General features: G+C 35.8%; 1 protein-coding gene across 1 annotated transcript in view; it reads right to left on the reverse strand.

Annotated features, from left to right (window-relative positions):
- LOC107659150 (kinesin-like protein KIF26A) overlaps positions 1 to 9,447 on the reverse strand; it is a 100,908-nt gene extending 91,461 nt beyond the window's left edge. The window contains exons 1-2 of the mRNA XM_016447988.1: positions 9,388 to 9,447; positions 8,709 to 8,960 (exon numbers count right to left, since the gene is read on the reverse strand). Coding sequence (XP_016303474.1) covers positions 8,709 to 8,960; positions 9,388 to 9,447 — 312 coding nt within the window. The remainder of the gene's footprint in view (positions 1 to 8,708; positions 8,961 to 9,387) is intronic.
- Positions 9,448 to 15,554: the final 6,107 nt, after the last annotated feature.

The following is a 15,554-nucleotide window of genomic DNA, read 5'->3' on the forward strand; positions in this document are numbered from 1 at the left end:
GGATGGGGGGTGGTCGACTGGCCTTTTCAAATCGACAGTAAAACACATTCAGATCGTCAGCCAGTTGTTGATTATCCACAGACTGTGGGGGTGATGTCTTGTACAAGGTGATGTTCTTGAGACCAGTCCATACTGACGCCGGATCGTTGGCTGAAAACTGTTTTCTCAACTTTTCAAAGTAGTTTTTTAGCCACTCTGATCTAGAGTTAGTCTGTTCCTGGCCTAGTTAAACAAGATTTTATATCCACTTCTGTAAGCATCCTCTTTGGCGTGATGAAGCTGTTTGAGTTTCCCAGTAAACCACGGTTTATCATTATTGAATGATAAGAATGTCCTGGTGGGGATGCACATATCCTCACAGAAACTGATATATGACGTTACAGTCTGTGTGAGCTCGTCCAGATCGGTGGCAGCAGCTTCAAAAACACTCCAATCAGTGAGGTCGAAACATGCTTGTAAATCCCACTCTGCTTCATATGGTACATTTAAACATTTAAAATTTGTAATTTCTTATTTGTGATGTATTTTTCATTAACAACACAATCCCTAGAGAAGTGTTTCTCAACCTTTTTGACTCCAGGGCCTCCCAATGTCCACAAGAAGTTTTTGAAGGCCTCATGACTTTTATTATTATTATTATTATTATTATTTACTAGATTTACATTTTTTTTACTCAATTTAAAGTATTTGCAATCTTGGCATCACTAGGAAAATTTAATATAAAATGTTTATTATAAAAATAACTCCCATGGAGTTATTGCTAAGATTTTATTAATTTACATTACTTTTTCAGGTATACAAAACCAACTTTTAAAATGAGGTTTTTATATTAACATTTTTCCTGGATCGTGAAAAGGAAAGGGAAAAAACGACAATTAAGGGCGATTTTAAATAAGAAATATATTGATTTTTTAGTTGATTTTAATGCTTGTTTTGTCATATTTTAAATAATTTTAAATGATCTTAGAAGTTCACTAAGGCTCACTGGTTGAGAACCCCCACCCTAGTGCCTGACATCATATCCTGTTGCCAATTTCTTTGCATGGTCCAAAGTAATTTTGAATTTTCAAAGCTTACTGTGACAGGATATTCACTATTTTTTACATTTTTCATTTCATGACCAGGCCCACACTGCACCTGCACCCATAAAATTACACAAAAAGATTACACAAAAAGAAATCTGAACACCCATTATTTAAATCTCTAAGCATTCCTTGCAATTTGTATTTTGTTTTATTCATTATTTTGACTAATTGGATTATACTTTCAGCAACCAATAAGAGTGTATTACTGTTATTGTAGTATGTTTAGCACATTTCGTCATGTTTAAATCTGCTCTTCCGAATTTCACAATATCCAAATATCAGTTCAAATCTGAAAGAGGGCTGCACATTCAATCTGGGCCTGCTCATGATACTTTGCCTCTTCATGCCAGATGTGCTGGGTATGTGATCTTTTTTTTCCCCCTGTGGGGAACTAGAATGGCAACTGTTGGTGGAATACTATGGAGTTTTCCATGCTGGTGTTTGTCCCACACAGGTGCTGATTTGTAGGGTCTCCGTATGTAGTGCAATACCCTGATTAGCTCCTGGCTCGGTTCCACAGCCCGGGCGCTTCATAACCCACTACTCACACATGTTCCCACTCACACATTCATCAGTCATCATGTGTTAGCCGTGAATGAGCACTCTGGAGTGATTAATGCAAATGCAGCACTGATCTGAGCTCTGCACTCATCACTTTACCTGCAGAACGACTCACCCGGCCTTTGAGACTCCAGAGAGAATCAAAGGTCAGTCTCATTATTTTGGACACACCAGAGACAAAACTCCACAGTGGCCGGATAAGCATACAAAAGTGCCATGGTGGCCAGATATGCGAACATTTCATTAATGTGATTAATGGACATGCAAAGTTAAAATGCTGAAAAATAAAAAAGTTAAGACTGTATTATAGTATCTGTAAATATTCTATTATATTTTTGTTAACACAATTAATGCATTTATGTGATTAATTCTGTTCTGTATGATTTCTAAAAAGAGATAAAATTATCATAGAAGCCAGTAGCATATTGTTAGTCTATTTTTTAATATATTGTTTAATTTGCATGCCACAGAAATATTAAGCAGCACAACTGTTTTCAACATTGATAAATATGAGAAAAGTTTCTTGAGCAGCAAATCAGCATATTAGAATGGTTTCACTTGACTCTGAAAACTAGAGTAATTACATTTTACTTATTAAATATATAAATTAGAAAACAGTTATTTTAAATTGTAATAATATGTAACAACATTCTTTTTCTGTAATTTTGATCAAATAATCGGGTCAAGCGATTAGTCAACAGAAGAGACAGACGGCTGCACGTGAGTGTCCTGCATAATACTTGATTATAGATCTGCTGTTGGAAGTGTTACTTGCTGCTAGGAAGGAATATTTCGTTTTCTGCCTATTTCTCTCTTTATTTATTCCTTCTCTTTCTAGCTTGTACTTATTTGAACAATGTCTAAGAACTTGGTATTACAACCACTTCCTGTGTCTGTTTGCCTCTTAAGAAGAATCGCTTTATGTATCCCCCAATTGTAAGTCGCTTTGGATAAAAGCGTCTGCTAAATGACTAAATGTAAATGTAAATGTAAATAACTGCAGCCTTGTTGAGCAAAGTAGACTTAAAACATTAAACTTAAAAAATAAACTTAAAAACATTTTTTTTTAAACTGAACATATTTTTCATTTTATAACTTCATTTACTTTTATAGATTTTTGCAGTTGTTTAGATTAATACATCATCAACTATTTTAAATATTTTGGTTCATTCAATAAGTGGACACACATACAGACAGATGAGGATGGATGAATGACTAAGCATTAGGAAATGCAAGAAAGCCTTGTGATTCTCCTTCCATCCTTCAAACAGGTTGCTATGACAACCAGGTCCCATCAGTGTGATGGATTGATCTGTGATGGACAAGTTGTGACCCCTCAGGGCATGACATAAACAGCACAGGATGGAAGGGGGAGAGTGACAGAGAAGAGCACAGTGATGATATGCCATCTGGCCACAAACGCTCTGAAGATTACCTATTCACTACAGTAAATCTTTCCATGTCCAGATTTTGGAAGGAGAAATAACAGGTAGGAAATGGACTTAAAAAATGAACCGCTTCAGTGATGGAGATAAACGAGGCTTTGACTGCATAGCAGATTACATCAAGTGCACAGATGATTTTTGAAACTGTCGCACACTTTGAGCAAAAGGATACACAGGAGGGAAGAGTGTGATCCTCAGGGACCACCTCAGCCTTAGCCTTTTGCCCTACACAATGTATCGCAGTTGGAAAACTAAAAAGAGTGCTTGCAGTGCCAAAAGGTCACCTGCAAGCAAGCCAAGGACAAGACGACTGGAAGAATAATCTCATAGAGGGAGGGAGAGACCCTTGCTATAGGTATAAACCCTTAAAAAAGGAAGCCATAATCCCCTTGGGAAAGTACCCCACTTGCTTTTCCCTATAAACTGCGATCATGCCTGGCAGACTGACTGCTGAGACAGCAGGGACATGTACAGGTTTAAATTTTCATCACATGGACCAGTACATCATTCCATCCCAGTTTATTTCTTTGAGATTGCTTCACCCCCTCCAGTGAGACCACAGCCGGCCTCTTCTGAGACTTTCCCATGAATTTACGGTCAGGTGATTCTCCATAGGATGGTCCTGGCTGATAGTAGTAATCATCCTTTTTACCTAGAATGCACTGCTTGGTAAGTAGTCCTCTCAATACCTTCAGTAAATATTTTCAGAGCTGGATGTTCCCCAGTTTTGAACACAGGGGGGCAGTCAGATGCTTACTGTGTCATCTAAAGCTCACAGATAGGAAAATGTTCAGGGGTGATTTTACCAGTAAATGTAAAAGCAAAACATGCTGGGAGCCTTTAGGTTCTTTACGTTGGCATTTTAGGGGATTTTCAAAGGGCCAGCACTCAGAAATGTCCCAACATGCCTCAGGACTGGTTAAAGAAAACCACTGAAGTGGATTATGACTGTAAATTGAGAAAACAAAAGCACAACATTACATGTAAAACAGCACTATCATTTAGAATAGCAGGAATATAAGTAAGAATACCTTTGCAGAATGCTGGACAAAAAGGTTAAAGGGTGAAAACAAGTCATTAGTTGTGCACAAATCATGTGTTTTTGAGTTACATGTCTGTAGTGATAAAAACTCCCACATATACTCAAAAGTGAAGTATTGTGCCAAAATGAAAACCACACAGCTGACTAAATAATGCTATTGTTAGTCTTACCAATAAATATTTAATATCACATGCCTTTGCAGTGATCATAATGTGGCTTTAAGCCATGTAACCTCAAATACTATATTGTGATGTCCTGGAGTAATTCAGACCCCTAATTTGCTTTTGCTAGGTTGTATGATAATTTCACTGAACGTTCAAAATTGTAATAACATTTACAATGGCTTTCAGACCTTTTGAAAATGCTTACTATATTTCAACCCAAATATCAAGTCTCTAAAGCTTAATCTGCCCCAGTACCATACAGGAAAAAATATACAAAAAATAGCCATAAATTGCTAATATCGATTTTTAAATATATTTAGATGTTATCAATTAATTTTATTTACTTATATTTCCTTGTATTTTATATATATATATATATATATATATATATATATATATTTGTGAAATAGTATTACAATTTAAAATAACTATTTTCTTCTTTAATATATTTTAAAGTTTTATAAATTTTTACCATGTTAAAGCTGAATTTTCAGCAGCCATCACTCCAGTTTTCAGTGTCATATGATCCTTCAAAATCTATATATATATTGGCTGTGGAAAAAAATTCCATATGAGTACTCTTTAAAGTTAATCTTCCTTCTGCAGATCTGCTACACAAGGATTTGTTTTTAATTCATTGGGTAACCCACTGTTATGTGATCATAATGATCTGAAATTGAGATAAATCTCTCCATTCTACAATCCAATTTGTTTTTCATTGACGAGTCAGAATGGATTTAGACTGCCATTACACTTTTTAATTTAAACTCTTTCTGTGAGATACGACTCCATGAGACAAACTTATGGAGTCTGGTATTGACAGAATCATTGTGTGCTAAAAGTGGCTTGGGATTCTTTCATCTTGCATTTGTTGAACGCTCAGCCTTTGCAGGGGTATCTTACAGCTTAATCTGACTGTCTGGACCCAGACTTGATTGTCTGAGCTGACAAATAATTTAACTCTGTCTGAGACGGCTGAGAAGAAAATGTCCTTGCACATTTTACAGCTTTACCACATCTTATCTCCAGGCTTATAATTATAGAGTCTAGGAAAGCAACTATTTATTCTGTCCATGCTTTGCTAGTCTTCCAAATACTTTTTATTAAGAAAACAAGACTGGATTGTAGTTTGTCTATCTTTGTTTTTTGAGTGAATCCGTCATAAAACCGAATCAAACCATGTTTGTTATATTTTGCTATGCTGAAATCGTTGAAATGCAAAATATACCTTTCACAGTTCTAGTCACTTGTCTGAAATTCATCTTTAATTATCAAGCTGCACCTTTCTAATGTCCAAAATGATTGACCAAAGCAATAAATATTCTCAAAGGGATAATTTATCCAAAAATCTAAATTCAGTCACCATTTACTCACCCTCAGTTTGTTCCAAACCTGTATGAGTTTCTTTTCTCTTTTGAGCACAAACAGTTGATGGAAGACTTCCAGAGTATGGAAAAAAATACTATGTATTATATATTATGTACTATGTAAGTCAATGGCTACTGGCGGCTGTTTAGTTACCAACATTCTTCAAAATATCTTATTTTGTGCTCAACAGAATAAAGAAAGTCATACAGGTTAGGAACAACTTGACTAAACAACGTGACTAAATGATGACAGAATTTTTATATTTGGGTGAACAATCCTTTTAATAAATGCCTCTAAAATGGCCTCAGACTGGATGATCTACAGTTTTGGGATGGAATTGTTATGTCCCAGTGCATAAGGGAGGTACTGGAAAGCACATTTTTGTTAGCCAAGTAGCAGAGCTGGACTTTCCCAAAACATGCGAGTGTCCCCAAAATAAACCTTGAAATATGTTGTAATCAAAAGGTGTGTGACTGAACCAGACAATATAGCTTTATAGCCCAGCACTGCTGCATTATGGTACTGCCTTAAAGTGTTATTAAGTGCTAAATATGGTCTTTATTATTAATTAATTACGTTTTTATTAAATGAATCCTACCCATCATAAAGAAGCAACAAATATTCTTTCTAGAGAGAATGATTACAAAAATTCTAAAAATAAAGGTTCATTGTTGGCAAAAGCTTCTTTACAGTGGAAAATGGTTCTTTAGATTATTTTTTTTTTAAAAATTAAAAAAAAACATGGTTGTTCACAAAAAGATTCTTTGGGGAACCCAAAATGGTTCTTCTACTACAGCAAAAACCTTTGGGACCTTTATTTTTAAGAATGTATAAGTATCTGAAAATGTGCTGGCCTGATATAAACTATTCATTCCTGTGGCTGGGTCAGTTTGAAAGACAAAACTTCAAAACAGGAGGTTACGGTCAGGTCCAACTCTTTATAATCCCAGTCAACGTGAAGGAATGCACAGCCTCTGGTCATTTGAGGAAATGCATTACCAAGCCAACAGGATCACACTTTCATTGAGTGGTAAAAGTTAGGTGGCTTTAACTTCCTTTTCAGATGGTATCACTTCAACACTTCCATTTACATGCATTGTTGCTAAGAACAATAACTACCAAGTGCTGCGGTATACAAGCATGGACACAAGACAATGTTAACACTCATAAATAATGATGTAACTGCATAATAAATACAAGCAATAACAAAGGAAACAAGTGGGCTAGCTCTAAATAACTGTAAGTCAATGACAATGTTTAATGAGTCAGAGGCTAAACTGTTAAATTAAGATGAAAAGATTATCTTTATACATTTATAAGTATATAAGCTTTTGTAAGTATAAAGGAACTGGAGATTTTCATTAAAAGTTATGCTTCTGCCATAAACATACTATAAACTTATGGCGCTTTTCCACTGCGTGGTATGACTCGGCTCGGTACGGCTCAGTACGGCACGGCACGGTTCGGCTCGGCACGGTTTGCGTCGTACCGAGCCGTACCATGCAGTGGAAAAGCGCCATTAGATGCAGTTTAGTTTGAGCTGATTCTTCAGTGAAAGACTAAGGTTTGCCACTGCCAGGACAGTTAATATAATCAGAACTCTCATCACCAATGATAGGCATGACTGCTTACATTCATCTCAGCAGATCTTCTCTTGAATATAGCCACTCAAAGTGTGTCATCGCTCACGATTAATGGGACCATAAAATCCTGCTGAGTTGGACGGTTCTACTGGTCATTGAAATGTGTTTTACCTGCAATCCATCTCACTATCATCTAAAATAATCATTGTGGACAGGGTAGACCTTGGTGGAAGTGTCAAAAAGAAGTAGCACACCTCATATTTTTGAGCATTGTCGAAGGGTATTTTAGATGCATGGTGGGCTGAAGAGGCAGACAAGTCAAAATACTGCCATTTCAACTTCATAGAGTAGGCATTATCCTTAACGACAGCGATGTGTCCAAAAGTATTCATGTCAAATGGTGTTTTGAACTCGCACTGCATCAAATTCATATGCGGATTGTACATTTTAGATGTTTGTGTATTAATATGTGGTCTTCTTGAGGTCGGTAAGAAGTCTTTTATGTTCACCAAGGCTACAGTTATTTGATCAAAAATAGAGTAAAAACAATAGTGAAATATTATTACAATTTAAAGTAACTGTTTCTATCTTAATATATCTTTAAAAAGTAATTTATTCCTGTGATAGCTAAGCTGAATTTTTAGCAGCCATTACTCCAGCCTTCAGTGTCACCCTTCAGAAGTCATTCTAATATGCTGATCTGCTGCTCAATAAACATTAATTATTATCATCACACTTTAATATTACTTTAATATTTTTGTGGAAACCGTGATACAATTTTTTAGAATTCTTAGATGAAAAGATAGTCCAAAAATCTTTTGTAATATAAATGTTTTAATGTCACTTTTGATCAATTTAATGAATACTTGCTGAATAAAACTATTCATTTCTTTCAAAAAATAAAAAATATTTGCTGACCCCAAACTATATATATATAAACTAATCACAAATTTACTTCCTGCCATGTTGTTCCACACCTGTTTGATTTTCTTTATTCTGTGAAACATAAAAGGAAATGTTAGCCATAATGACTAATGTTTTTGTTTAATGTTTAGAATGTTTTTGTCACCCAACACTTTCAATCTTAACATTTAAATATTTTTTTCTCCATACAAAAAAATTGAGTAGAGACTGAGACTGCCAATATGCTAAACATTATCGTTTGTGTTCCATGAAGAAAAAAGGTGAGACAGGTGTGGAACAACATGAGTGTGAGAAAAAAAAAGAAAGATTGAATTTTCATTTTTGAGTGAACTACGCATTTTAAGGCTTTTGAACTCTCCTAAATTCTTTATTAGGCTATTATGTAATGGGTATTGTTAGAAAGTAACTTTTACTGCTTTTAATTAGAGTTTAGTCTTAAAAGATGAAAATGATTATTTCTAAACCACAGTCACTGTCTTCATGGTGTAACAGGCCCTGAGATGAATTGATTTAATGGTTTAGTTGAATGCACAAACCTTCAGAATTCCTGGCTCGGCCAGCTCGCACGCCTGCCTGTTCAGTTGCTTCGCAATGATTTGACATCGCTGACACAGGCTTTCCCTCCCGTGCTTGTTCTCAGAATAACTTAACTCCGTTACGGACACTGAACCGGCACCCTCCGGGTTTGGCCGGCTGCCGCATTGCACTTCCTCTGCAGAATGAATCCTTTTCCTAGGATTGAGTGCTGGACTCTGCACTGATTCACTGCTTGCTGATACTTCAACGACCTTAAGTGAGAGAAGGGCAGAAGATCATTCAAACTGAGAGATGAATGAAAAGTGGCTGCTGGAAAAATGTAGACTGTTGCCACAAAACTTTACTTTAAGACTCTCATTATATGGTCCTCCAAATAACAACAATGTACTGCTAAAGAGAGAGAGAGAGAGAGAGAGAGAGGCACATTTAAGATGATTTCCAAGCCTTGCTAAGCTGGTCTTCAGATAGTCTAGCTATTCTCCCATCCTGACCGGCTGAAAGCCTTTGAAAACCAGCTAGACCAACCTGACAAAGGCTTAAAAACCAGTTAAGACCACCAAACCAACTTTTCCAGTAGGATAAACACTGCTCATGAATCAATATGTGCTTTCATTTATCAAATGCTAAGTATTTAAGTTAATAAAAGCATAAGTATTTAAGTTAATAAAAGCATCTCACCGTGAACCTCCTGAAATCTGGGCTGCGTCCTGCACCTTGAACCCAATGATGAGAGCGCATGTTTCTGTTTTAAATGTCTCCGCGTGTCAGACAGTCTGACCTGATGTGCTCCAACTCACTGCGAAATTCGCAAATTATCCATTTGATTTCATAGATGGTAACTCTATGCAAGCGTCTAAAGTTGAGTTTTTCCAGTCTTGCGAGTTGTTGCGCTTCTCAAGCCCATGTTGACGATAAATGAATTTAAATAAGCTCTCAAAGTTAGACTGATATTGGATCGCTGAGGGGCGGAGCAGAATCACTGCTCACACAGCGCGCTCCTGACTCTGATTCACATTGAAGGCGCATCGTTCTCTTGTGAACAGGGGAGAAATGTAACCCGTTTTCATTGAGAGTACGGTGGTGTAGGCACAATAGACGTATGCAGACGTATCGAGGCGCACTTTTTGATTTACTACCATGGATTCCGTAGCTGAATGAAATATTTAGAAAAACTCAAATCCTATTCCTCATTTTTCGGTCAGAAACGTATAAAACTCACACCTGCGGACAGTTAAGTCCAATTCACATTTGCTGCTTTGGGTTGTGGTGGAAACCGGAGCACCCAGGGGAAAGGAGGAAAGCCACGCCAAGACAGGGCAACATGTAAAAAAGCGCAGAATTTTTATTTTATATTCTATTATTACACTTATTATTTTATTCACATTACTGACACTTTATAGGCCTATAGTTTATATTTTATTATTTTTCACTTTTTGTCACTATTTATTTTTGCATAGTATTATAGGAACACAATGTAAAATAGACATGCTAATAAAGTACTGTGCAAGACAGAGAAAGGGAGTATTTTCAGTGGCGCAGTCAGCCATTTACTATTCCTATAGCGCCTCCACATGGCCACAGTCTGCAATTGCATTTGCATGAAAAAAACATTGTGAAGTTTATTCATTGGTGGAGCTTGTATACAAATATTTTACTCTTCAAAAATGTGTGAATTGATATGTTAGAAATGTTTGGGTGCATTTTAGACTACATTGTGATACCATTTGCATTTGTTGTGGTTGCGCACTTTACTGTTAGACGCGCCGCGCAGGTCTCTTGTGAGATCTAAAACATGACATGAAACACTTTGTGCAAACACTTTGTGGGATTTGCTGTGGTTACAGTAGACACACATTTATGGGTCTTTTCGAAGGAGCTGTTCGTGGTGCTGAAATGTTCTTGATCTTTTTGCACTTTTTTTCTATTTGACAGATAAGCTAAGCATCTAGGTTTAAACGTACTATATTTAACAGCTATATGAAGTTAACAAAGCATGCAAACGGACAAGGAGCAATTACCTTCGGTTTTCTCTTCAGATAATGACTGGTCAGTCCAAATATTATATCGGCATCCAAAATGAGAGTGTCAAGTTCCACAGGTGCTTCCCTCTGCTGTATATTCCTTGAATCTGGTGGTGCATCATGTAAAGCCATGGAAAACCTCTTGTTTGAGCTGTGTTGTCATCTGGGTGTTACAGCCAGTTTCTAATTACCAAGACACGCCGCTTAATGAAACCATGTGAAAAGACATCAGAATAAGAACAAATACTTGTGACTTTTTAAAAGACAATGTTGTCCTTCAGGAGCTTTGGCGTATGTTTATCCATCTCTATCCTTTGCGCGAACCAGTGCTATATCCCAGCACACCTGGTAGTCCAAATGAAAACCATGTGGATCGATTCAAAGCGTCGCTGGTGTCTCCGCCTCTCTCTCTCTCTCTCTCTCCCTCTCTCTCTCTCTCTCTCTCTCTTCTTCCTCAAAAGACTTGTATGAGTTACTGTCGTGTCTCACAACACATAGGTCTACAGTAACTTCACCTGTTACCATTATTTTATTAAATTAACACCGCAGTGCAATGTAGTCTAAGCAGCCATTTCGATCTGTTTTAGGGCATTGCAAATGGCCTCATATATCATATCATAAGTGTAAAATTATGTTTGCATTGGCAGGTGTGTAATTATTTACTATTTGCGTAAATAATGTCTGACCTTTGCAGGCCTTTATCTCATTAATGCCTTTCTGCTTCTACCTAAAAGGTCACATGAGTGTAATGGGGGGTAAAATTTACATTGTATGGGATTATTGGGTGTCCGATCTTTTTAATCCATGTTGAAATGATTTGTATCATGTCCAGTGGTCCCTGGAGTCTCACAGACATGCCCTGCATCCTAAACACAGCGTCCCGGGGGAACTCCTCAGCTGTTTTCATGCCGGTGTAATCTGGCCATCTTCCCATTAATGGTAACATCATCTCCACCTCTGATGAATATCTGCTCGAAACTCTTCGTCTCAATCGTGAAATTCAACAATTCTGAGTAAACGCAAAAACTGTGCAGAAGTAGGGGTTTTATTTATTTACTCACCCACCTAATATTTTCCTCCAAAATGCATGGTGTGGGCTAAATAAAAACTTCTAAAATAGTTATCATTTACATTCTAAAATATAGGTAAAACGTAAAACAAACTTAAGTTACCGCATACATATCATGCAATACAAAATAAGTTGTGCTGAAGACTATTAAACTTGTCTTAAATCCAAGGATTAAGTAGTACTGAACGTTGGTAAAAAGAACCTACAGTGCGTAGGCTAACCAAAGACAAACCCTAAAATTACTGTTTTGTAACAAAAATAAGAAAGAATAGTTATAGGTTTCATTTTGAATTAGGTTTATTATTTTCAAACAAAATACGAAAATCAAATACATCAAATGTGAAGTCATACAATAAGACATTTAACACACAGCAATGACAGAGAGAGCGCAAATAGGCCAACAACGCAGTCATCATACAGTGAATTCAACAAACCTGATTTTAACAAAGTAACAAGCCCGACCCAGCTGTGAAATTTTCCATCGTCTGATCAAGTGGTCCTGAACATTTCACAATTTTAAAAGAACTGTTGAACTGTTGAGAACCACTCGGCCAAAGAGGAAGCCAGCCACAGGTTACCGAAGAAAAGAAGTGTAGAGTGAACGCTATAGATCCGGGATCCTCTTTCGAAACCTGCTTAGAAAAATAAACATTTAAAGCGAGATGATTTGCTTTTTTAAGGACATCTTTCCACACAGACGAACTGCACATCTCTTTCCAAAATCACGGTGCTTTTATAGAGAGCAAACGGATGGGGTCTCACTCAGGGCGGCGTGGAATGATGATCCTGCCGGTTGGACTCGTCAGAGAGGTTCTTACCAACGCGTGGGTTAGTTCACCCTAAACCTGCCTGCTAGACCGGTTATGAGTGAGTGAGTGAGCACACCTTTCCTTATGAGAAAACCCCACTTTTTGCTCACTTTTCGAGTTTACTCAAACGATTGAAATGACCAATTTGACGATCTGAGTGTCTCCATTTTACCTATTTACTTACAAATAGTCTATAGGCCTATTATGAATTTAATGTAGGCTAATTAATAGTTAGTAGTAGTTAGTTAGTGATGAGTAGTTAGTGGTAGTAAATCATACATGCATTTCATATGAGTTTAGGCTGTTTTCAACCGGGGTTTTTAACCAAAAGTCATTGGAGAAGAGATATATAAACTGTAACTTACTAACTTGTCTTTCTGTCTGTCCGTCCGTCCGTCTATCTATCTATCTATCTATCTATCTATCTATCTATCTATCTATCTATCCGTCTGTCTGTCCGTCCGTCCGTCCGTCCGTCCATCCATCCATCCATCCATCCATCCATCCATCCATAAAGTCATTGGAGAAGAGATATATAAACTGTAACTTACTAACTTGTCTTTCTGTCTGTCCGTCCGTCCGTCTATCTATCTATCTATCTATCTATCTATCTATCTATCTATCTATCTATCTATCTATCTATCTGTGTAGACGTAATGGTTTTTATCCTGTTTTTTTCTATCCCCTTACCCTAACCCTCCACCTAAACCTATCCCTCACGCAAACCTTTCTGCTATTTTAGATTGTCAAAAAGATCATTCTGTATGATTTATAAGCTTGTTTCCTCATGGGGACAAAATATTTCCCCCACAAAGTGAAAATTTACTAGTATTATATCCTTGTGGGGACATATGGTCCCTATGTAGGGAATACTGGGACCAAACACACACACACAAACACAGTTTTTAGGTATAGACTTTATAGATCTTTTATATTATTCAATTTCTTTCAATACTTTGGTTTATATTTAAGATGCCGTTGTAGTTTTGTACTTAACTTCAGAGAACAGACTTCAGATTGTGAATCAGAAAATTATAAATTGCATATGACTCATTTATACTTAAGTCTAACAAGTATGGTTTTGAGCCAATTCTTACAAATGCCCTCATATGCTATGGTCCTCCATCACATCTGAAAGCAGAGGAATGCTAGCAGTTAGTTTAGTTTCACTGTGACCGCAAAGAATAGGTCTGCCGTGTAGACAACAGCCTCTGATTAGACTTTGCATGTTACAGGATGGCATCTTTACAAGTATATCCTGTAGAATGGCATTCATATGTCTTTTTGAATCCAGAGAGAATCCTTTTCTAAAGAATACAGTGACATCAGCTTGAAACTCTTAAAGCTGAACATTAAGGCGAATGTTATTTTAAACCTATTCAGGTGTCTCAATAGGCAGAGTATTTTTATGCTCTCACTGAATTTTTTCTCTCTTATTCATAATATGATGAACTGCATTTGTCAAGCAAATTGCAATGTGGGCTTTCAAGTAGGGAATTAATGCTGTTTTAAATGTAGTGTTTTATGTCAATTTAAAAGAATATTATTTATGTCTCTACCATACAATATTCTTAAAATGAACAGCGTAGTCTATGCATAATCTTATTATAACATGCATATAAACTGATTTATTAGGGATTATTTTTTAACAGTGTGTGTGTGTGTGTGTGTGTATATATATATATATATATATATATATAATTTATTTATGTTTATATTTTTGTTCTTTGGGAAACAAAAATGGCTGTTTAAAACTAGAAAGAAAGAAAAACCCTTTTTGGAAACTTTATTTTTAAGACATTATTTGTGTTGTATATTAATTGAGTTGTTTAACCCCTTAAACTGTGCTGAAGATATAATGCCAAACATTGTAATTTGTAATATATATAAAATGATGTGTGAGGATAGATAGATAGATAGATAGATAGATAGATAGATAGATAGATATATAGATAGATAGATAGATAGATAGATTCAAAAGTTTTTGAACAGTAAGTTCAAAAAAATAACTTTCTGTTTTTAAAAGAATTCTCTTCTGCTCAGCAAGCCTGCATTTATTTGATCCAAAGTACAGCAAAAACAGCAAAATAATAAAATAAATGTTCTCTGTTTGAATATATTTTAAAATCTGAATTTTTAGCATCATTACATGTCACATGATCCTTCAGAAATCATTCTAATATTCTGATTTGCTGCTCAAAAAATTTATTATTATTATTTTGTTGAAAACAGCTGAGTAGAATTTTTCAGGTTTCTTTGATGAATAGAACATTCAGAAGAACCACATTTATCTGAAATAGAAATCTTTTGTAACATTATAAATCATCACTTTATCTTTATCATCATTATCACCATTATCGTCTTTATCATCACTTTTGATCAATTTAAAGCATCCTTGCTAAATAAAAGTATTAATTTCTAAAAAAAAAAAAAATTATACTGACTCCAAGCTTTTGAATTGTATAGTGTATAATGTTAAAAAAGCTTTTTATTTCAGATAACTTCTGATCTTTGGATCTTTCTATATTCATCAAAGAATCCTGAAAAAAAATGTACTCAACTGTTTTAAATATTGATAATAATAATAAATGTTTCTTGAACAGCAAATCAGCATATTAGAATGATTTCTGAAGGATCATGTGACACTGAAGACTGGAGTAATGATGCTGAAAATTCAGCTTTGATCACAGGAATAAATTACATTTTAAAATATATTCAAATAGAAAGCAGTTATTTTAAACAGTAAAAATAATTAACAATATTGCTGCTTTTGCTGTATTTTAGATTAAATAAATGCAGGCTTGGTGAGCAGAAGAGAATTCTTTAAAAAACATTAAAAATCTTACTGTTCAAAACTTTTGACTGGTAGTGTGTAATGTCCCCATGAAACATGGAAACCCATTGTGTGTGTGTGTGTGTGTGTGTGTGTGTGTGTGTGTGTGTGTG

This window comes from Sinocyclocheilus anshuiensis, unplaced genomic scaffold (genome assembly GCF_001515605.1).
Source record: "Sinocyclocheilus anshuiensis isolate Anshui unplaced genomic scaffold, SAMN03320099.WGS_v1.1 scaffold423, whole genome shotgun sequence".
Lineage (NCBI taxonomy): Eukaryota > Metazoa > Chordata > Actinopteri > Cypriniformes > Cyprinidae > Sinocyclocheilus > Sinocyclocheilus anshuiensis.